The following is a 23978-nucleotide window of genomic DNA, read 5'->3' as shown; positions in this document are numbered from 1 at the left end:
ACTCCAGTCGGCCCCGATCGAAAAGGGGGCCTCATTTAGTCCTTCCAGATGCCCCTGCACTGTCGTAATTTCAAAGTAGAGAAGTTGGGTTAAACTTCTGCAGAACCTTGGTTAGACCACGCTCTGAGTACTGTGCACAGTTCTGGTCCCGACCTTACAAAAAGGACACAGAGGCACTGGCGAAGGTGCAAGAAAGATTTACAAGGATGATACCAGAACTGAGAGGTTATAACTTTCAGGAAACACTGAACAGGCTGGGGTTCTTTTCTCTCGAAACGAGAAGGGTGGGGAGGGGGTGATGTGAGAGAGGTCTATAAAATTAGGAAGGGGTTTGATTCGGTAAACTTAGAGATGATTCCACTTGTGGTTGAGACCAAAACCAAGGGTCATAAATATAAGATAGTACATTATAAATCCATTAGGGAATTCAGGAGGAACGTCTTTATGTAGAGAATGATTAGAATGTGGAACTCGCTACCATAAGGAGTAGTTGAGGCAAATAGCACAGATGTATTTAAGGGGAGGCTAAATAAGTACATGAGGGAGAAAGTCGAGGGATCTGCTGAAGGGGTGAAATGAAGTTGGGTGGGAGTATTATTGTATGGAGCATAAACACCGGCATGGATTAGTTGGGCTGAACGGCCTGTTTCTGTGCTGTATATTCTGTGTAATTCCCTACCGCTGTTGGTTTGTCAATTGTGACCTGTGTTGTTTCTCCTCCCCTCCACTCTTCTAGAGTACTGCAAGGCGGATAAGAAAGTGGGGCCTTGCCGCGGATCCTTTCCCCGCTGGCGTTACGCTGCCGACAAGAGGATCTGCGAGGCCTTCACCTACGGTGGCTGCAAGGGTAACAAGAACAACTTTGTGGGCGAGAGGGAATGCAAGCAGGCATGCAGCCGGGTGCAAGGTCAGTGGGCGAGTGACTCGCATCCCAGTATGCCGCGGGTACTCGCATGTGCTGGGCAACGTTCCCTCTAAGCCGAATGGCCGCGCAGCTGTCTGCCGGGCCCACCCGGCCCAGGACCAGTGAAATTTTGCGCATGCGTGAAACTTTGAATGGGTCGCGTAGCCCCTTAACGGGACTGCGCGCCCAAATTTAAAATTAGGAGGCAACATTGGTGCTGAGGGTTAAATTTGAAATATGATTGTGCACACAAAATGGCGGCGCTCTCCCACCCTCCTGTGGGTCATGAGGATGATGTGGGGCTGCACCTGGCCGCACAGAGCAGGATGATCACAGGCTCATTCTGTGGCTTGTGCCAAGTTATCTGGATGGCTAAAGGAAGCGCTCCGATTAGCCTTGGAAGGGGAGAAATCAGCCAATCTTTGCAGTTTCAGCAATCCTCGCTGGAAAGAAAGCTTTCTTTGAACGTTTGATGAGGAAGAGTTTGGGCGCGATGTGATGCCCCCACGGTTGAATAGCCTGCCAAGGTTCACTGTCACGTGTGACGGGTGACTAGAGGAGCGGGCTGCCTATGCAAATGGAACAATACCCCAGCAATGAGTCATGGAGTTGAGGAGAGGGGGGTGAGATATGTTAGTTGAAGTCAACAGAAGATGATGCTGGGACTCTTGTATCTGGCTTTCAATTGATTCATTGAAGAATCACCATGGTGACCGTTACTCTTTAAGATGAACTGTTGCACCTTGGGAGCATTCGGATCTGGTGTGGGTTCCCTCAAACCTCTAGCGGAGGTGTCCAGAGCAAGTACCTGAGGGACCCTGACCTGAGCTCATCTGGAGCTGGTGCAGTGAGGCACAGCCAGAACTGTTCTCTCGCCAGTCCCGTTCAAACCTCCCAATGCCCGTGGAGTCAGATTTACTTCCCTGGTAATGTGGCCTGGTGTGACTGCAGTTGCATCTATGCCGGAGACTTGGAGCCAAGAATGCATCTAGTCAAAGTTCCCCGACAATGTGCCGAGGGAATCATAATGAGTTACGCAGGAGGTTGAACAATTTTGACAACCTCCCAATCACGGGTAGAGGAGAACCTTTCTATAAAGAGGGAACTAACCAACTTTTTCTCTCTTCCAGGTGACACCAGGTCTACTGGCAGATCAAGCGTGCCACGTGAGTACCTCTTCAGCATATGACCCATCCCCTGTTCTTCACACACACACAACCAATTTGCATTTCAGTAGTGCCTTTCATTACCTCAGGACGTCCCAAAATACTTCAAAGACAATGGAGTACATTTAAAGTGTTGTCACTGTTGTAATATAGGAAATTTGCACACAGCAAGCTCCCATGAACAGCACTGAGACAAATGAGCAGCTGATCTGTTTTAGGTGTTAGTTGCGGGATAAATATTGGCCAGTACACCAGGGAGAATGCCTCTGCTCTTCTTTGAAAAGTGCCATGTAGATTATGTCCACCTTAAAGTACAGATGGGGCTGCGGTTTAATGTCTGGTCCAAAAGACGACACCTCCGACAGTGCAGCACTCCCTCACTGCACTGGGAGTATCAGCCTAGTTTATGTGCTCGGGTCTCTGGAATGGGGCTCAAACACTCAACCTTCTGGCTCGAAAGAGAGAGTGCTACCAACTGAGCCACAACTGACAATTTAAAGGAAAGGAATTGTGAGGGGTGGAGGGAAATGGGAGAAGGGCACTTTTGTCAGAAGTATGCCTTCACTTAATAAAGTAAAACAATGCTTGCAGAGCCATGGGCTCGCTGGTTAACCTTTGAACTGCAACCTTCTGTTCCATCTGCGTGCGAGAGATCCTGCACTAGCCAATCTATATCTCCGAGAAGCCACAACTGCTACCAGTAACTGAGAGTAAGTTCCTCAGTTCCTCAGCAACCATGGAATCGGTGAAATGTTGGGCGATCTGATCTATGGGGGGGGGGTGGGGGGCGGGGGACTGGTGATTGCTCTCCCACACATAACGAAATAATTTGCATTTCTATAGTACCTTTCTCTACCTCAGGACATCCCAAAGTACTTCAAAGGCAATGGAGTACTTTTAAATGTTGTCGCTGTTGTATTATAGGTAATTTGCACAGCAAGTTCCCATCAACAGCATTAGACAAATGACCAGCTAATCTGTTTTAGGTGTTGGTTGAGGGATAAGATTGCCAGGGGATAAGATTGGGTTTAAAAAGGCACACCGGTAACTACAAGTCCATTAGTCTTGCTTCCATTCCGTGTAAAATAATGGAATGGGTTAGCAGGAGGATGATCGGTACAGCAATAACTTCATGAACTACAGTCACTATGCAATCAAAAGGAGAGGTTCCTGTCTGACCAACCTCCTTGACAGTTCTTCAGGTAATGACAATGCAAATGCACTGTGGATTGCCCTTTAATGGGGTGACTTCCAAAGGGCATTTAGGAAAAACTATTGGGTGAACTTAGTGTTCTGGGAATGGATGAGAAATTGGCTGAAGGGTAGAAAACAATTACTCAATAGAGGAGTGACATCAGAGTGTGGGGTGGGGAGGGAGGGGGGGTACAGAATGGGGTGTTCCTGGGCTCAGTGCTAGGCAGCCACTGTTTCCAGTTTATATAAGTGACCTAGATTCAGAAACTCAATGCTAAATGGTCAAATTTGGGGATAATACCAAACGAGAGGAAGCAGTGGAATCGTAGAAGGCGGCTCAGGAATTAGGACAGAATGAGTTGATTAAAATATGCAAGTGGTCAGTACAATGGTAGATTAAATTCAGTGCAGACAGGTGCAACATTTTAAACGTAGATCAGGGAAAATAATCAGCACTGTATCCCATGATTGGTATTGATGTAGCTAAAGATGAAGTTGAAAGAGCCTTGCTAGACGCAGCACTCAACATAACCGACCAATGCAGAGGTGTTGGAGTTTGATAAGGAGGTAACACTGCTAGGATAATGGTCTAAATGAGGTAGAGGAGCAAGGGGATGTAGTGGTACAGATATACAAATCACGGCACAGGTTAATAAGGCCATTTTATTTTTTTAAAAAGCAAACTTAGCTCTGGGTTTTATTTCTAGAGGGTTAGAATTGAAAAGCAGAGAAGTTATATTAAACTTATAGCCTTGGTTAGACCACACTTGGAGTACTGTGCACAGTTCGGTCTCTTATAAATGGATATAGAGGCACTGGAGAAGGTGCAAAAACTATTTACAAGAGTGATACCAGAACTGAGAGGTTATAACCATCAGGAAAGACTAAAGAGATTGGAGCTCTTGTCTCTAGAAGTCTGGCGGTGACCTGATAGAGGTCTTTAGTTAGTAGTTTGATGGGGTAAATGTGGGAAAGATGTTTACATTTGTGGGGGACCATAATCAAAACTAGGGACCGTAATCACTATTAAATAAAATAATTCAGGAGAAACCTCTTTAGCCAGAAAATGATGAGATTGTCGAACAAGGGAGAGTTGGGATGAATAGCAAAGATGCATTTAAAGGGAAGCTCGATAAACACATGAGGGAGCAAGGGTAGGGTTAAATGAAGAGGGATGGCTCATGTGGAGCATAAATACAGGCATAGAGCAGTTGGGCTGAATGGCCTGTTTCTGTGCTGCAGTGTATGTAATGCCGAGCAGCAATCGGCAAAGCCAATACAATGTTGCACAACAGCCAAGTACAAGTCTGAGGAAGTCCTGATCAAACTGTTCTGTGTTCTGCTTCAGACTGCACCTCGAGTACTGTGTCCAGTTCTGGTTGCTGAAGGGGAGTGAGTCAAGAACTGGAGGCAGTTCAGAGATAAGCTCCAGGTGATCCCGCGTCTCTCCAGTCTGAGTTACGAGGAAAGACGAGGCTTTACGGCCTGGACAGGAGACGTGATCTCGTAGAGGTCTAGAAAGTGATACTTTAAATGAAATTGCAGGAGGAGGACCAGAGGGTACAAATTTAAGCTGGTAAATGGTAAATTTAAGACTAATGTGTCCAACATCTTGATCAACGCACGGAATAGACTTGCAGATAGAGTAGTGGAGGCTTCATTTAAGAAACAAATGGATTCTACTTTAGGACCCCTCTAGATGGATGGGGTAAGAAGGGCTGTATGGCCTTCCTCATCTGGAATTATCTTGTGCTGCTTTCCAAAGTGGATTAGCCTGCCATTGGTCCAAGCCCACATACAGAGTGACCATTTAGATGAGTTACCGAGGATTGCTTGCCAAGCCGTACGCAGCATGCATCAGTCCAGTCGGGGCGGTGGGTGAGGATGTATACACATCATACATGTTTGTGACCTCACTGCTACTTTGCCGTGATTGAACAAGTGCTGGAATACTTCCCACTTGGTCACGCACTTGACACTCGCATTCTTGCATTGTGTGCCTCACTTTCGGCTCACTCTCTTTCTCCCCCTTACAGACTGCACGGGGGAGTGCACTGAGCATCAGTTCATGTGCAAGGACAAGTGTTGCATCGACAGCAACCTGGAGTGCGATGGAACTAACCATTGCAAAGATAATTCGGACGAGGCCAGCTGCGAACACAGTGAGTACAGCTCTCCTCCTGCCCATGCGCCAGTAGGCAGGGGCGGGGACAATCTTTCATCTTCTGTCGCATAATCATGCTCCTTTCTAAACGAGGCTAGAGAATCCGAGAAGGTTCACAGCACAGAAGGTGGCCACTCAGCCCATCATGCCAGTGCCAGCTCTTTAAAAGACCTTTCTACTTGGTATTTCGCTGCTCTTTCTTCACATCATAGAATCTTACAGCACCAAAGGAGGCCATTCAACCCATTCTGCCTGTGCCGGCTCTTTAAAAGAGCAATCCAGTTAATCCCACTTCCCTGTCCTCACCCATATATTTGCTTTTGGATATTTATCCACTGCCATTTTCTAAAGCTATCAATGGATTTTGCTTCACCTCTTGTTTTTTGGTTTCTGTGTCTCAATATCTCTCATGTAAAAAGAGAAAACAGACCCCTGAAGGGAGAAAGGGCGAACTGGGATAAGATTGCAAAAACCCATTCAAAGGGAAGCGAAGGACTAGAGGAGAAGCTTTAGAAAAAAGCTTGACCAAGCTGATGGCCTTAGCCAGAATCGATCCACCCCAGAGGTTAAGCTTGACCAAGGTGTTGGGCCGCAGCCAGCGTGCATTCACCTCGGGGAAGCTGTACCCCCAACTGCCTGTTTCCCCTCTCTCGGTCGCCTGTTTATATACCTTATTTCGATGGGCTGATGGATACCTGGTGGTCATTTTTACCCATTCCATGGTCCAATTACAGGGAAGAGGGTACCTATAAGGTTATTTTCTTCCTTATCTCTGTCTGAATGTCTTGATGTCATTTCAAAAGACAGCTTGTTTATCTTTAAGGCTCCTTGCTAAACCCCTTATCTGCTTAGCTATGCCATGAAGGCCTGTTTTTCTCTCCTGACCTTATAACAACCTTAGCTCTCTGTGTCTGCTGAACTGGCATAAGTGCTTCTTTTGTAAAATCATTATTTCTTTTATAATGCGCAATTTCTTCGGATTCATGAGTTCTTATAATCAGTAGATTGGGAACAGATTAATGTGATGCCTGTTTTCCAAAAAGAGTGCCAATACAGACACGGGCAACAACAGATCCAGTAGCCTCACACAGCAGCAGGACATCCCAAAGTGCTTTACAGCCAGTGAAGTACTTTTGGTGTGTAGTCACTGCTGTAATGTAGGAAACACGGCAGCTAATTTGCACACGGCAACGTGCAGCAATGGCAATAAATGGTAATGACCAGATAATCTGCTTTGGTGATGTTGGTTGAGGGATAAATATAGGCCAGGACACCGGGGAGAAATTCTTCAAAATAGTACCGTGGGATTTTTTATGTCCACCTGAGAGGGAAAACAGTGCCTCCTCAATTTAGCATCTCTTCCTAAAAGTACCACCTCCGGCAGTGCAGCACTCCCTCAGCACTGCACTGGAGTGCCAGCCTGGATTTTGTGCTCCAGTCTCTGGACTGGGAATTGAACCCACGACCTTCTGGCTCAAGTGCTTCCACTGAGCCACAACTGATGATGGCAGTACAAATTCAATGCAGACACATGTAAAGTATTGCACAAAAGAAGGAAAAACAATTGATGCAGTCCATTTGTTGAAGTAACCAAGGATGAATCTGAAATAGGCCTAGGAGTCTCGGTAGACTTGATGTTCAACCAATGCAAAGCAGCAGTCAACGAAGCTAATCGAGTGTTGAGCTATGTAACTGAAACAGTAGAATGTAAGTTAGAGATGATGGTCAAACTTCATCGTGCTCTGGTCTGACCCCACCAATATTGCATGCAGTGCTGGTCGGCAAGAAGCAAGAGAGACGTTCAAATGCTGGAAGTTGTGTCACAAGGCTGATTGCCCAGCATCAGGGGTCTGAGTTAGACTGGAGAAACTTGGGCCTTGAACCCTGGGAAGGAGATCTGAGAGGTGGGGCTTGTGGATTCAAGCTGGTAAAAGGTCATTTAATGATGGATCATCAAGTTCCTCTTCACACACTCAGTGATCGACTTGTGGAATAAACTTCCCGATAGAGGAATAGAAACAAAAACACCTGGAGTCATTTAAGAAACAACTGGATTACATAGAACTTACAGCAGAGAAATAGGCCATTCGGCCCAACTGGTCTATGCCGCTGTTTATGCTCCGCACGAGCCACCTCCCTTACTTTATCACACCCTATCAACATATCCTTTTATTCCTCCCTCGTGTTCCTCTAGCTTCCCTTTAAATGCATCTATGCTATCCACCTCAACTTCTCCTTGGGTAGTGATCACGTTCTAAACACTTCGGGTAAAGAAGTTTCTCCTGAATTTCTTATTAGATTTATTAATGACTATCTTGTATTTATGGCCCCCAGTTTGAAACCACCTTACAAGTTGAAACATCTTCTCTAAATTTACCCTATCAAAACCTTTCATAATCTTAAAGGCCTCTATCAGGTCACCCCTTAGCTGTTTCTTTTCTAGAGAAAAGAGCCCCAACCCGTCAGGCTTTCCTGATAAGTATGTCCTTTCAGCTCTGGTATCATTCTTGTGAATCTTTATTGCCCCTTCTCTAGTGCATCTTATATCATTTTTATAATATAGAGACCAGAACTCCGCACAGTTCTCATAAGTGTGGCCTAACCAGGGTTGCAAGTTTAACATAACTCCTCTGCTTTTCAGTTCTCTCCCTCTAGAAATAAACCCCCAAAATGGGTAACAATTAATGAACGTTTCCTCTCCATATACTTCCAATAAGCTATCAGCTCCTGTTTCTGGATTACATATCATTTGACTTCTATCTGCACAGTTAACTAACATCTCATGACCTCCTTAAGTTACTTGCAGTCTTCGTCACAGAGTAAATCTATTATTCCTGCTCGCAAGAGAATCTACCTTACCCCCCCCCCCCCCAACAACAGAAGCGAGGTGGCGGTCGGGAGGGGAAGAGGTGATGGATAGTGGAGGCACGGTGGGGGGGGGGGGGGCAGGGTTCGAGAGGCATGAGGGAGGGTCAGGGGGAGAGGGGTTGGGGAGGGAGGAGGAGGAGAATCGGGTCGGAGGGGAGAGGGGTCATGGAGGGTGGGGGAAATGGAGGAGGATCGGGTTGGGGAAAGGGGGGTCATGGAGGGTGGGGAGGAGGACCGGGGGGTGGGGGGGGAGAGAGAGAGAGGAGGAGAGTTGGTGGGGGGGGGGAGGAGATGAGGAGAATTGGGGGGAGGGGGGGAAAGGGGGAAGAAGGGGGGGAAGGGAGGGGGGAAAAGGAGGAGAGGCGAGGGGAGGTGGGGGAAAAAGAGCAGAGGTGGGTCGGGTGGGGGAGGGGAGGTGGGGGTCTGGAGCAGAGGCAGCGCAGTGCTGCTGGCTTCATTGCCCACAAATGTAGAAAGCTGGAGGCTGCCCCGACAACTCTGACCGTCCTGTTGGAAATGGCTGGCATGTGTGCACTTGGCACCAAGTATTTGTTCTGTAAACCCAGGCTTCACAAAGAACCAACTGCCCATGCACTGCATCTCGGACTCTTATTCTGACAGAGAGCGGAGACATTCATCCAGCAGTCTGGACTAGCTTTGAACTCAGTCCCGCAAGTGAAGAACTGGTGTCTATATTCCCCACTCTCCCTTGACTTTCCGCCACAGTTGGAAAGCTATAATTCCGATTAGCTTTGGGTTATGCTGGATCCCTTTGTTTCTCCCATTGGTGTTTCTTCATGTTTGATGCTATGGGGGGGGGGGGGAGAGGAGGGGTTTGGAGGGAGTTTATGGTAACCAGTTCTCCTTTGACTTTTGTTTTTCAGTTCGTGACCGATTCAATAGGTTGCTGGACATAACCATCCCCAAGGAGAAAGGTAAACTTTTCAATGGAGGCTTCGAGAATAGCCGGATCCGCTGAAAGCACATGAGCAGGTTCTGAGTCTGTTCTCCGATCCAATGATAGGACTGTGATTTCAATTAAGTGTAATGGTGGGCAGAGGAATTTGTCTACCGTGTCCAATTGAACTATGAGCCCAATAGTACATTTTTGGAGGGAGTGGTGGTGTGGGGGGAGAGAAAAGACACATTTCTGCAAAATATGATGCATAGAATATACAGCACAGAAACAGGCCATTCAGCCCAGCCTGTCCATGCTGGCGGTAATGCTGCACTCAAGCCTGATTCTCTTCCCTTCTCCCTCGTGCTTATCCAGCTTCCCCTTAAATGTATCTTTACTATTCGCTTCAACCACGAAGAGCGAGTTCCACATTCTCACTACTCTCTGGGTCAAGAAGTTTCTTCTGAATTCCCTATTTGATTTCTTGGTGACCATCTTATATTGATGGCCTCTAGTTTTTCTCTTCCCCACAAGTGGAAACACTCTCTCTGTACCTACTCTATCAAAACCTTTCACAATTTTCATAACCTCTATTCGGTCACCGCTCAGCCTTTTCTTTTCAAGAGGAAAAAAACCCCAGCCTGTTCATCCTTTCCTGATGGGTATAACCTCTCAGTTCTGGTATCATCCTTGTTAATCTTTTTTGCACCCCCTCCAGTGCCTCTATATCCTTTTTATAATGTGACGACCAGAACTGTTCACAGTACTCTTAACAATGACAACAACAACTTGTACTTATATAGCACCTTTAACGCAGTGAAACATCCCAGGGTGCTTCACAGGGGTATTATGAGATAAAGCAATTTGGCACCGAGCTGCATAAGTAGAAATTAGCGCAGGTGACCAAAAGTTTGGTCAAAAAGGAGGAAAGAGAGGTAGAGAGGTTTAGGCAGGGAGTTCCAGAGCTTGGGGCCTAGGCAACAGAAGGCACGCCCACCAATGATTGAGCGATTACAATCGGGGATGCTCAAGAAGGCAGAATTAGAGGAGCGCAGATATCTTCGGGGGGGTTTGAGGGTTGCGGGGCTGGAGGAGATTAGAGATAGGGAGAGGCAAGGGCACAAAGGGATTTGAAAATAAGGATGAGAATGTTGAAATCGAGCCGTTGCTTAACCGGAGGCCAATGTAGGTCAGCGAGCACAGGTATGATGGGTGAGCGGGACTTGGTGCGAGTTAGGACACGGGCAGCCGAGTTTTGGATGATCTCTACTTTACGTAGGGCAGAATATGGGAGGCCAGCCAGGAGTGCATTGGAATAGTCAAGTCTAGAGGTAACAAAGGCATGGATGAGGGTTTCAGTAGCGGATGAGCTGAGGCAAGGGCGGAGACAGGTGATGTTACAGAGGTGGAAATAGGCGGTCTTAGTTATGCTGCAGATATGTGGTTGAAAAATCATTTAGGGTCAAATGTGACACCCAAGGTTGCGAACAGCCTGGTTCAGCCTCAGACAGAAGTTGGGGAAAGGGATGGAGTCAGTGGCTAGGGAACGGAGTTTGTGGTGGGGACTGGAAATAATGGCTTCGGTCTTCCCAATATTCAATTGGAGAAGATTTCTGCTTGTTCAGAACTGGATATCAGACAAGCAGTCTGACAATTTAGAGACCATGGAGGGGTCGAGAAGTGGTATTGAGGTAGAGCTGGGTGTCATCAGTATACATGTGGAAACTGATGCTGTGTTTTTGGATCATGTCGTCAAGGGGCAACATGTAGATGAGAAATAGGAGGGGGCCAAGGATAGATCCTTGGGGGACATCAGAGGTAACAATGCAGGGGTGGGAAGAGGAGCCATTGCAGTTGATTTTCTAGCTACGATTAGATAGATAAGAATGGAACCAGGCGAGTGCAGTCCCACCCAGCTGGACAATGATGGAGATGTGTTGGAGAAGGATAGAGTGATCAATTGTGTCAAAGGCTGCAGACAGGTCTAGAAGGACGGGGAGGGATGATTTGCCTTTGTCACAGTCAAAAAGGATGTCATTTGTGACTTTGATGAGAGCTGTTTCGTTACTGTGGCAGGTGGGGAATCCAGATTGAAGGGATTCAAACATGGAGTTGCGGGGAAGATGTGCAGGGATATGGGAGGTGACAACACGTTCAAGGACTTTGGAGAGGAAAGGGAGGTTGGAGATGGAGCGGTAGTTTGCAAGGACGGAGGGTTCAAGAGTTTTTTTTTTGATGACGGCAGATTTGAGGGAGATAGTACCGGGAGGGAGAGAAAACAGTTAACAACGTCGGCTAACATGGGAGCCAGAAAAGGAAGTTGGGTGGCCAGCAGTTTGGTGAGAATAGGTAATGATGCGGGAGTGGGAAGAGGAGCCATTCTCTGGCTACGGTTTGATAGATAAGAATGGAACCAGGCAAGTGCAGTCCCACCCAGCTGGACGACAGTGGAGAGGCGTTGAAGGATAGAGTGGTCAACTGTGTCAAAGGCTGCAGATAAGTCAAGAAGGACAAGGAGGGACTCCTGGAGTCACAGTATGGATTCAATCCACTACGGGGTACAACGGACATGATCTTTATGGCGTGACAACTGCAAGAGAAATGCAGGGAACAGCGCCAACCCTTGTACATGGCCGCCTTTGACCTCCAAGCCATGGTCGCCTCCAGGCCAGATCCAAAACCGTCCCAGCTTCTGTCATCGAGCTATACAGTTCGCAGACGACACTTGCATCTGCGCGCATTCAAAGGCTGAACTCAAGTCATCGTCAACATCTTCACCAAGGCGTGTGAAAGCATGGGCCTTACACTAAAGGTCCTCCACCAACCTGACCCCACCACACAGCACTGCCCCCTAGTCATCAAGATCCACGGTGCGGCCCTGGACAACGTGGACCACTTTCCATACCTCGGGAGCCTATCATCAGCAAGGGCTGACATCGACGACGAGATCCAATACCGTCTCCAGTGCGCCAGCACGCCTTCGGTCGTCTGAGGAAGAGAGCGTTCGAGGATAAGGCCCTCAAATCTGGTGCCAAGCTTATGGTCTACAGGGCTGTAGTGATACCCGCCCTCCTGTATGGCTCAGACGTGGACCATATACAGCAGACACCTCAAATCGCTGGAGAAATACCACCAATGACGTCTCCGCAAGATCCTGCAAAAATCCTGGGAGGACAGACGCACCAATATCCGTCTTCTCGATCAAGCCAACAGTCTCAGCATCGAAGCACTGACCACACTCGATCAGTTCCGTTGGATGGGCCACATTATCCACATGCCCAACATGAGATTCCCAAAGCAAGCGCTCTACTCAGAAATCCTATACGGCAAGCGAGCCCCAGGTGGGCAGAGGAAACGTTTCAAGGACATCCTCAAAGCCTCCTTGATAAAGTGCAACACCCCCACCGACACCTGGGAGTCTCTGGCCCAAGACCGCCCCAAGTGGAGGAAGAGTATCCGGGAGGGTGCTGAGCACTTCGAGTCTCGCCGCCGAGAGCATGCAGAAATCAAGCACAGGCAGCGGAAGGAGCGTGCGGCAAACCAGACTCCCCACCCACCCTTTCCTTCAACTACTGTCTGTCCCACCTGTGACAGAGACTGTAATTCCCGTACTGGACAGTTCAATCACCTGAGAACTCACTTTGAGAGTGGAAGCAAGTCTTCCTCGACTCTGAGGAATTGCCTATGATGATGATGGGAATAAGGTCAAGGGAGCAGGAAGTGGGTCTCATGGACAAGATGAGCTTGGAAAGGTCATGAGTGGAGATCAGAGAGAAGCTGGAAAAAGATGTGAGGTCAAGGCTAGGGCAGGAAGGATCCTTGGAGGAAGTTTGGTTCCTTGAGCTAGGGGAAGGAAGGGCAGAGGCAGCTGAACGGATGTTCTCAATCTTAGAGACAAAGAAGTCCATGAACCCCTCACACTTTTGTGGGAGGTGAGGGTGGAGACTGGAGAGAGAGGTTTAAAAAGGCGGTTTGCAGTGGAGAGTAGAAGCTGGGGTTTATCTTTACATTCCGGAATTATTCTGGAATAGTGAGCGATTTTGTTCGACGAGAGTGTTTTTTGTGGTCCAGTCAGATCTGGCTGTGAATAATTAAACCAGTTGCGCGCCGTATCCGTTCAAGTCTGTCTCCCTTGCACTTAAGGGAGTGAAGATCGGGGCTGTACCGGGGGAACGGCCAGGGTGAGAGAGAGTAATTGTTTTAACAGGGACTAGGGCATCAAAGGTGGTGGTGAGCAGATCAGTTGCTGCAGAAATGTCATTGTGAATGGAGGGTCAAAGACTGGACAGTAGGGAATTGATAAATGCAGTTGTAAGAGAGTCGGGAGAGAGTATTTTCCAGGGACGGGCACAGAAGGAGGTGGGTTGAGGAATGGGGGGAGCTGGTGTGGAAGGGGGTTGTGGCTGTAGAGCGATATGAGGAAATGGTCAGAGATGGCCTTATCTACGATTGACACAATGGGAGTAACGAGATCACGAGAGATGACATGGTCAAGTGGTTGCCGTGAATATTGGTTGGGGAGTTTACTTGGAAGGAGAGATTAAGGGAGGATAGAGCACATGATGAATTTAGATGGAGGTTGAAGTCACTGAGGATGAGAAGTTGTTTGGTGTAGAGGGAGGAAAGTAGTGACGAAATATCAGTAATGCATTTTTTATGGTACTTGGGTGGGTGGTGGAGAATGAGAATTTTAAATAAGGTGAGAGGGGTGGAATAAGGTGAGATGCTCAAAGGAGGGGAAAGTGCGGGAGAAGTCGGGGGACAGACCAAGGTGTGATTTGCTGATGAGAGTCACACCGCCACCACGGCAGACTGAGCGGGTCAAGTGGTGGAAGGTAGAGCCAGGCGGGGAGGCCACATTTAAGGGTAAGGTGTCGTCGCCCTTCAACCAGGTTTCCTCAGGGCCATGATGTCAGTGCCATCATCAACGATAAGCTCATGGATGGGAAGGGCCTTGTTCGCAAGCGAACGAACGTTCTGGAGGGAGATGCAGAGAGGGTCAATAATGTCTGCCCCATAGCCTGTGTCTACAGGGGCAGCGCTGGGGGGAATGAGTTGGATGGGGAGAAGATTGGCAAGATTAGCCCCCAGTGGATGCACTGAGTAGGAAGGTCGGCGAGGTAGTAGGATGGGACAGTTGGGGTTGTTGCTTGTAAGGAGGCAGCATCGAGTGCCTCGATGGGCCCTTTGTAGGACAGCAAGAGAGGCACAGAGGGAAGCCGTAGACTTATCGAGGAGGGAGTCAATCCTGGGACGGCGGCGGGAGAGTAGGAAGGTCAAAGAGTAATGAAGGATTGGGGTAGGGATTTGGGAGGGTAGAGTATCCAAAAGAGGAGCGAAGAAAGGAGGCATGATGACAGGAGAGACTGATCTGGGAGGGGTAAAGAGAAAAGGAAAGAGAGGGAAAAGGATTGAATGGGTCCGGAACGGTAGCCAAAGGGCGCACGCAAGTGGACAGGGAAAAGCTCCGGTTCCATCGGTGTGTTTACGCTTCTCGCACAATCCCTGCCCGCTTGCAACCATGTCGTCCCCTTGGAAAGGCACAAACCAAAAAAAACCACAAGTATCAAATGGATGAGAAAATTGCTACACCCAGTACATTCGGTAACTGAATGTTGCAATAAATTGTTGCAATATATATAATTCGCCAACTGTCAGGCCACAGGTGCAAACTTAAATGGAACAATTCTATCCCTCTAGAAATAAACCCTAGTGCTTTGTTTGCTTTTCTTATGGCCTTGTTCACCTGTGTCGCTACTTTTAGTGACTTATGTATCCCAGATCCCTTTGCTCCTCTGTCCTATTTAGGTTCTTATTTTCCAAGATTCTTATTCTTCATTTGTGACCTCCCACAAGGGATTGGATAGCTCATTCAAAGACCCGGCACAGGCACGATGGGCGGAATACCTCGCTCCCAACGTCTCCCAGACACTACACTGTGTCCTGCGTGGCCTGCCTGCCTTTCCCCATTCATATCTTTGCACATCTACAATGGGGAACATGAAAAATAGGAACAGGAGTAGGCCATACAGCCCCTCGAGCCTGCTCTGCCATTCAATAAGATCATCTCTGTTTTAAATTGGCGGCCCCTTATTCTAAGATCATGGCCTCTAGTTCTAATCACTCCTATCAGTGGAAACATCCTCTCTGCATCCACCTTGTTAAGCCCCCTCATAATCTTATACGTTTCGATAAGATCACCTCTCATTCTTTTGTACTGCAATGAGTAGAGGCCCAACCTACTCGACCTTTCCTCATAAGTCAACGCCCTCATCCCTGGAATCAACCTTGTGAACCTTCTCTGAACTGCCTCCAAAGCAAGTATATCCTTTCGTAAATATGGAAACTAAAACTGCACGCAGTATTCCAGGTGTGGCCTCACCAATACCCTGTATAACTGTAGCAAGACTTCCCTGCTTTTATATTCCATCCCCCTTGCAATAAAGACCAAGATTCCATTGGCCTTCCTGATCACTTGCTGTACCTGCATATTAACCTTTTGTGTTTCATGCACAAGTACCTCCAGGTCCCACTGTACTGTGGCACTTTGCAATCTTTCTCCATTTAAATAATAACTTACTCTTTGATTTTTCCTGCCAAAGTGCATGACCTCACACTTTCCAATATTATACTCCATCTGACAAATTTTTGCCCACTCACTTAGCCTGTCTATCCTTTTGCAGGTTTTTTGTGTACTCCTCACACATTACTTTTCTTCCCATCTTTGTATCGTCAGCAAACTTGGCTACGTTACACTCTGTCCCTTCTTCCAAGTCGTTAATATAGATTGTAAATAGTTGGGGTCCCAGCACTGATCCCTGCGGCACCCCACTGGTTACTGATTGCCAACCCGAGAATGAACCATTTATCCCAACTCTCTGTTTTCTGTTAGTTAGCCAATCCTCTATCCATGCTAATATATTACCCCCAACTCCGTGAACTTTTATCTTGTGCAGTAACCTTTTATGTGGCACCTTATCGAATGCCTTCTGGAAGTCCAAATGCACCACATCCACTGGTTCCCTCTTATCCACCCTGTTAGTTACATCCTCAAAGAATTCTAGCAAATTTGTCAAACATGACTTCCCCTTCATAAATCCATGCTGACTCTGCCTGACCGAATTTTGCTTTTCCAAATGTCCTGCTACTGCTTCTTTAATAATGGCGGTGAACGGCCTGCATAGGACCTTGCAGAGGACTGCTCGACCGCACAGCTTAGTGTGAACATTGCTTGTGGCTGTGCTGTATGAGTCTATCATTTTTCTTCTCCAGTCCCTACCTCTTGCACTCCTCTGTGCATCAATGTCTATCCCCCCACTCCACGTAACATTCATCATCATAGGCAGTCCCTCGGAATCGAGGAAGACTTGCTTCCACTCTAAAAATGAGCCCTTAGTTGGATGAACAGTCCAATACGAGAACCACAGTCCCTGTCACAGGTGGGTCAGATAGCTGTTGAGGGAAAGGGTGGGTGGAGAGTCTGGTTTGCCGCAAGCTCCTTCCGCTGCCTGTGCTTGATTTCTACATGCTCTCGGCGACGAGACTCAAGGTGCTCAGTGCCCTCCCGGATGCAGTCCCTCCGCTTCGGGCGGTCTTTGGCCAGGGACGCCCAGGTGTCAGTGGGGATGTCGCACTTTATTAGGGAGGCTTTGAGGGTGTCCTTGTAATGTTTCTTCTGCCCACCTTTGGCTTGTTTGCCGTGAAGGAGTTCTTCCCTGAGTGGCATTACTCCCCTGTTGAACTCCTATCCCTGGCTCTAAAGAGACACGTGGTCTCTTTCTGCCCGTACCCTGGGTATCCTCTGGTGCACCCACTGCAGAACTCGCAACCACTTCTCTCTCTCTCTGAGCCTGCCAACCTACCTAATTTCTCTCTCTCAATTCTCTATACTCCTTGGAGGGGAGGAGGGGGGGTTCAACTTCTCAACCCACCTTCCTATATCTGTGTTCATCTACAATGCCACCACCTCCACCCCCCCCCCACTCCCCCGTGCCTCTTTATCTCTCTACCCCACCCCCACCCCCCCCCAATCCAACCCTTCTGATCGATCTGTAAAATGTCCAATTCTCACAAATAAGGCCCACCCAATCCACAGCCTCGTTACAGATGAGTACATCCTGGACCCGCCTGAAAAGCGGTTCGCTACCGTTTCCCCTGTATCGACTGCCGAATCACCCTGGTACTCGTTTCAACCCAGTTTATCCATCCATGCCTTTGGGATATCTCTCTGCCAACTTTGCCACCTTACCTTCAGCTTTCTTGTTCTTTCCCACCTCCCCTTTAATGTTGTCACTGTTAATTTTACCACCTGGTCTACCTCACTTGGGGCCCAGAAAACCAACAGCACAGCAGCCAATGGGGCGAAGGAAATGGAGAATGCACGAGGCCAGCGTTAGAGGAACGTAAAGCTCTCTGAGGCTGGATTAGGTCACACAGATGGGGAGGGGCAAGGCTATGAGGGCATTTAAACGCAAGGATGAGAATTTTTATTGTAAGCCATTCGGTGACTAGAGCCAATGTAGGTCAGTGAGGAGAGTGGTGATGGGTGAGTGAGACTTGGTGCGTGATAGGATTTATTTGGATGAGCTCCAGTTCATTGCAGGCGAAGGATGGGAGGCTGGCCAGGAGCACATTGGTACAATCAACTGGATGTAACTAAAGCATGGATAAAGGGTTTCAGCAGCAGATGTGCTGAATTGGGCAGAGATGGACAATGTTGTGGATGTGGAAGTAGCCAGCTTGGTGATGGAGAATATGTGGGGTCGGAGCGCTACTCGGACAGTGGTTTGGGGGTGGGGGGGTGGAATCTGTGGCTAGGAACGGAGTTTGTGACGAGAGCCAAAGACATACTCTTTGTTCTTCCCAATATTTAACTGGAGGAAATTGTAGTTCATCCAGTATTCAATGTCGAACAAGCAGTTTGTAACAGGCAGTGGGTGTGGCCGAGAGAGTTGGTAGAGTGCTAGAGCTGGGCGTACATGTGGAATCTGACCCGCGTCTTTGGATGAAGTTGCTGAAGGGCAGCATGTAGATGAGGAAGAGGAGGGGGCTAAGGATGGGTTTCACACATCCTTGAATGAACTGAATCCTCTCCTTCTCTGTTCCTTTCTTGGTTTCTCTGCGTCTCTATTTTTCTCTCTCTCTCTCACTCCATCTTTCTATCTCTCTTCGCTCGATCTCTGTATATGTGCATACCATTGATAGAGTTGCCAGCTTTCGCTTTTGCTATTTCTTTATCGCTCTCTCATTATTTCTTTATCTCTCGATGTCTAGTTTTTTTCGCCATCTCTCCATCTCTTGTTATCTCTCTCTCTCTCCCCCTCCCCCCCCCCCCCTCTCTCTCTCTCTCTCTCTCGCTTTCTCGCTGTTTGTGCTTGTCATTGATTAAGTTGCAGTCTGCCTGCTCTGCCCTTTCTCTCTCTGAGCTGTATTGCGAACAGACGGCTTCTCTGACCAAGCAGCGGCGATGGTAGCTGCGATTGTGGTTGCGGTGCGTTAACCCACGCTGTCGTTGTCTGCCTTCAGCTCGCTGTGTGTATCCTCCCGTGACCGGCCGCTGTCGAGCGGACTTCAGCCGCTTCTACTACAACCCCTTCAGCAAGTCGTGTGAACGCTTCACATATGGCGGCTGCGACGGCAATGAAAACCGCTTTGAAAAGGAGAAGGAATGTATGCAGGCCTGCAAAGGAGTGACCGGTAGGACCACATCATCGGTGTGACCCTTGTCGATAGCGCTTCAACTGTAGACTGTACACCCCCTCTCCACAATTTACCTTGGGGCCAGAATTCCAATGGACCAAATCCTTTCCATTCACTCCCATTGTATAGAATCCCAATGGACGAAAGGACATATTTGCTTTGGAGGCAGTTCAGAGAAGGTTCACAAGGTTGATTCCGGGGATGAGGGGCTTGACTTATGAGGAAAGGTTGAGTAGGTTGGGCCTCTATTCATTGGAATTCAGAAGAATGAGAGGTGATCTTATCGAAACATATAAGATTATGAGGCGGCTTGACAAGGTGGATGCAGAGAGGATGTTTCCACAGATAGGGCAGACTAGAATTAGAGGGCATGATCTTAGAATAAGGGGCTGCCAATTTAAAACAGATGAGGAGAAATTTCTTCTGAGGGTTGTAAATCTGTGGAATTCGCTGCCTCAGAGAGCTGTGGAAGCTGGGACATTGAATAAATTTAAGACAGAAACGATAAGGGGTTATGGGAGCAGGCAGGGAAGTGGAGCTGCGTCCATGATCAGATCAGCCATGATATTGAATGGCAGAGCAGGCTCGAGGGGCCGTATGGCCTACTCCTGTTCCTATTTCTTATGTCCTTATAAACCCCTTCCCATTCACTCCTATTGTATAGGATCCTAATGGACCAAACTCCTTCCCTATCATTCCCATTGTATAAGACCAATGATAATATGGTGAAAATGTGAGCCTGTTCTCGGGCCTATGATTGGTGAACAGCCAGGCTACACGCACCCACACCCAGGAGCCTCATTTCAATCATTTGGTTGCCTGTCGTGCCTCCACAGACAGCGTGTGCATTTCGGTAAACAAGTTCTGGGCAGCTTGGCTCGTCGGCAGTGGCCCTCGGTTATGTGGCAGCAAAGTGGGAGGGGGCGGGTTACAGTGGGAGTGTGGGGGGGGGGGCAATGGCAGCGGTGTGTCGTGGATGCAGGGAGGAGCACTGCTCCACATCAATTTTTTTTTAAGTTACCTTTTCAGTGGTGCCTATTGACAAAAACCACTTGCAATTACTTCTTTAACGTAGTCGAGCATCCTAAGGCGCTTCACAGGAGCGTTATCAAACAAAATTTGACACCGAGTCACAGAGATATTAGGGCACAGGATCAAAAGCTTGTCCAAAATGGTAGGTTTTAAGGAGTGTCATAATGAAGGAGAGAGAGAGAGAGAGAGAAAGGCAGAGTGTTCTCCGGAGGGAATTCCAGAGCTAAGGGTCTCAGCAGCTGAAGACACAGCCGCCAATGGCGGAGCAATTAAAATCGGGGATGCGACAGAGGGCAGAATTGGAGGAGTGCAGTTATCTCGGAGGGTTGTGGGGCTGGAGGGATTTAAAGAGATGGGGGGGGCCGAGGCCATGGAGGGATTTGAAAACCAGGATGAGAATTTTTAAAATCATGGCCTTGCTTAAACAGAAGGTCAGCGAACACAGCAGTGATGGGTGAACGGGACTTGGTGCAAGTTAGGATACGGGCAGCAGAGTTTTGAATGAGCTCAAGTTTACGGACTAGGCCGAATCCAGACCTGGAAAGCCTGAACGGGCCTGCTTAGCCTGAATGGACCCCCTGCTCTTGGGACAGCCTGATTTTCCTGAGGGCTCCTAAAGCAAGTGTTAGGCCCCTCATTAGCACATATGAGGCCTAAGGCCTGTTTTAAGTGGCTACCCTGCACGCCTGAAAAAGAAATGCCAATCCAATTCTGGCTTGAACATTTTTCAGCCTCAATTGAAGCGCAGGACAATGATCCCTGAAATGTGGCCTCGTTGCTCCCATTGTACACCCCATATGTGCCCCAATTTCTACCCCAATATGTCTTCAAGCCCTGGGAGAAGGAAAGTCCGTGGGTGCACTGGTGCACTGATGCCTTCCTGGTGTCAGCTGTGGCTCAGTGGTAGCATACTTGCTTCAGGTCTCCAGTCGTCCTGGTTCAACCTTTGCCCCTGGATAAAGGCCTAGCTCTGTCGAGCCCGTGTGGTGACTGATGTGCAACGGTCACCACACGTTAAAAAAAAATCCACGCACAGGCATCTTCCACCCCCTCAATTGGAGTTCAGGACTGGAACATCGGGTACTTCATTGAAATATCTGTGAATTCATGTGGAAGCAAGTCATCCTCGTTCAAGGGACCGCCTATGATGATGATGACGACTTGCTTCTGAGTCAGAAGATCGTGGGTTCAAGTCCCATTCCAGAGACTTGAGCACAAAAAAAATCTAGGCTGACACTTCCAGGTCAGTGCTGAGGGAGTGCTGCACTGTCGGACATGCCGTTTTTCGGATGAGATGTTAAACCGAGGCCCCGTCTGCCCCCTCGGCTGGACGTATAAGATCCTACGACACTATTTAAAGAAGAGCAGGAGAGTTATCCCTAGTGTCCTGGACATTATTTCATTGCTGTTTGTGGGAGTTTGCTGTGCACAAATTGGCTGCTACATTACAAAAGTGACTACACTTCAAAAGTACTTCATTGGTTGTAAAGTGCTTTTGGGACATCCTGAGATTGTGAAAGGCGCTATATAAATGCAAGTCTTTCTTTTAAAACTCAATACTGCCACCAGAAGACGCTTATCTGTACTGCAGCACTGATTCTAAACCATTGAGAAGCATTTTCATTCTCTGAACTACTCACCAGTCAAGCCAGAAACCAAGCTTTATCTAACTGCTCATTTTAAATAGACAGAGATTGACATAAGAGCAGGAGTAAGGCCATTCAGCACCTGAAGGTAGAACACATTCGAGGGGCTGAATGGCCTGCTTCCAAGTGCACACAGTAGTTGTTTAATCATCTGGGCTGCTGAGGTTTCAGTTGCTAGTGCAGTGGTTCTGTTACTGGACTAGTCATCCAGGGCTTAATAATCCAGTTTGAGAATTTGAATTCAGTTTTTTTTCAAACTTGAAAGAAAAAGCTATCAGTAAAAAGTGACCATGAAGTCATTGGATTGTCGTAAAAACCCAACTGATTCACTAATGTCCCTGTAGGGAAAGAACCTACCGTCCTTACCCAGTCTCGGCCTATATGTGACTCCAATCCCACACCAACATGGTTGACTGTTCTCTGGAGTGGCCTGGGTATCAAACCCACTATCAGCGGTTCGGGAAGAAATCTAATCTCGGGCCAGATTGGAGTGCCAATAAATGCTGTCATTGTCAGTGATGCCCATATCGCAAGGATTAATTAAATAACGGTGGCCATGGGAGCTATGATGACCAGAAGGTAACTGTATTGAATTGCCTGAACTCAGCCATGATGGCTTCAGACAAGGGGGATTCCCACTGCTGCTCCAATAACCCTGCATAAAGTGTTGTGCTTGTGTGCGAGTTTGGGGGACAGGGTCAGCTCTGATGTCCCATCCCCCCCCCCACACCCTGCCCCCGGTCGAATAGCTTGGTCATGCACTCTCTACTTCGATATGTGGGCGAGGACCCTCCCTCCAGTTGAGCGACTGTTTTGTGGGCTGGTACCCCTCATGCCAGTTGGCACTTTCGAGAGAAGAGTAATTCTTGAAGCACAGACATCCCAGTCCCAGAGTAATTTTGTACCTGTAAATGTGGAGATGGCACATGTTGTACAAGGTCAGCTCACATTTCACACCATGTACTTCGTGATGCATCTGCCCGGACGTCCTAACCTCTCATCTTTTCTGTTTTAGAAAAGGACGTATTTTCCCGAGGCCTGTTTGAGAGGCAAGAGCAAGAAAAGTCTTCAAACGGTCAGTATCTCATGATTGGGAGGGGAGGGATTAGAGGAAGGGACGGTGACGAGGGATTGTGGGTGGGGAGGGATTCGGGGAAGGGACGGTGACGAGGGATTGTGGGTGGGGAGGGATTCGGGGAAGGGACGGTGACGAGGGATTAGAGGAAGGGACGGTGACGAGGGATTGTGGGTGGGGAGGGATTCGGGGAAGGGACGGTGACGAGGGATTAGAGGGGGGGACGGTGACGAGGGATTAGAGGGGGGGACGGTGACGAGGGATTAGAGGGGGGGACGGTGACGAGGGATTGTGGGTGGGGAGGGATTCGGGGAAGGAATGGTGACAAGGGATTATGGGTGGGGAGGGATTAAAGGAAGGGACGGTGACGAGGGATTGTGGGTGGGGAGGGATTAAAGGAAGGGACGGTGACGAGGGATTAAAGGAAGGGACGGTGACGAGGGATTGTGGGTGGGGAGGGATTCGGGGAAGGAATGGTGACAAGGGATTATGGGTGGGGAGGGATTAGGGGAAGGGACGGTGACGAGGGATTAGAGGGGGGGACGGTGACGAGGGATTAGAGGGGGGGACGGTGACGAGGGATTGTGGGTGGGGAGGGATTCGGGAAAGGAATGGTGACAAGGGATTATGGGTGGGGAGGGATTAGGGGAAGGGACAGTGGGGAGGGACGGTGGGTGGGGAGGGATTAAGGGAGTGGACGTCGGGGAGGGGGCAGCAGTATCTCTTCCTCCCTCCCTCTCTCCTGACCTGACCCCCTCTCTTTCTCTCTCTCTCTCTCTCCCCCAGCTGGCATTGCCATAGCCGTGGTCCTGGCCATCTGTATCGCCGCGGTGGTTGCCATCCTGGTCTACTTCCTGCTGAAGATGAAGAAGCAGAACCGGCGGCAAGCGTGTCAGTCCAGTTCCAACGGCTCCACCACCGAGGAGGTGAAGAAGCTGGTGGCCTTGCAGTCGAAGCCCATCTGAGGCGTGAGGGGGGCCAATAACTCCCATTTCCATTTAAAGACTGTATGGGTGGGGTGGGGGGGGGGAGGGCGGCGGCGGCAAAGGGTCTGGGTAGAAACTGATGGGTTCCTGTTTGTAGATTATAAAGTAATATTGTTTTTTGAGTGCTGGATGGTGGGCGGATGAGGCTCTAATGACGAGTCGGTGGACTTCCTGTTTTGTACGTAATGGTGTCAATCTGGTGGCCGATTGGATGCAGCCCAGCCCGGCTAAGTGCCTCCTTTTCATTCCTCCATGGGAGTTTCTGGTTGTGCGCTCTCAGTATCCTGCTGGATCATGAAATCGCCGAGCCTGGCCTGCAGTGGGTTCGCCATTGGCCCCCTTTATT

General features: G+C 48.6%; 1 protein-coding gene across 2 annotated transcripts in view; it reads left to right on the top strand.

Annotated features, from left to right (window-relative positions):
* The window catches only part of LOC139262263 (kunitz-type protease inhibitor 1-like), a 70954-nt gene extending 47323 nt beyond the window's left edge, over positions 1–23631 (top strand). Inside the window, exons 4-10 of one of the 2 annotated variants that reach the window (XM_070877407.1) lie at positions 737–907; positions 2035–2070; positions 5301–5426; positions 9181–9231; positions 18720–18890; positions 22587–22646; positions 23433–23631. In XM_070877407.1, coding sequence (XP_070733508.1) covers positions 737–907; positions 2035–2070; positions 5301–5426; positions 9181–9231; positions 18720–18890; positions 22587–22646; positions 23433–23611 — 794 coding nt within the window. In that variant the 3' untranslated portion in view covers positions 23612–23631. The remainder of the gene's footprint in view (positions 1–736; positions 908–2034; positions 2071–5300; positions 5427–9180; positions 9232–18719; positions 18891–22586; positions 22647–23432) is intronic. The other variant, XM_070877408.1, reaches the window with a different exon arrangement.
* Positions 23632–23978: the final 347 nt, after the last annotated feature.

The sequence above is a fragment of the Pristiophorus japonicus genome, chromosome 4, assembly GCF_044704955.1.
Source record: "Pristiophorus japonicus isolate sPriJap1 chromosome 4, sPriJap1.hap1, whole genome shotgun sequence".
NCBI classification, from domain to species: domain Eukaryota; kingdom Metazoa; phylum Chordata; class Chondrichthyes; family Pristiophoridae; genus Pristiophorus; species Pristiophorus japonicus.
The sequence above is the reverse complement of the archived record's forward strand: the minus strand, read 5'-3'. Positions and strand labels throughout refer to the sequence as shown.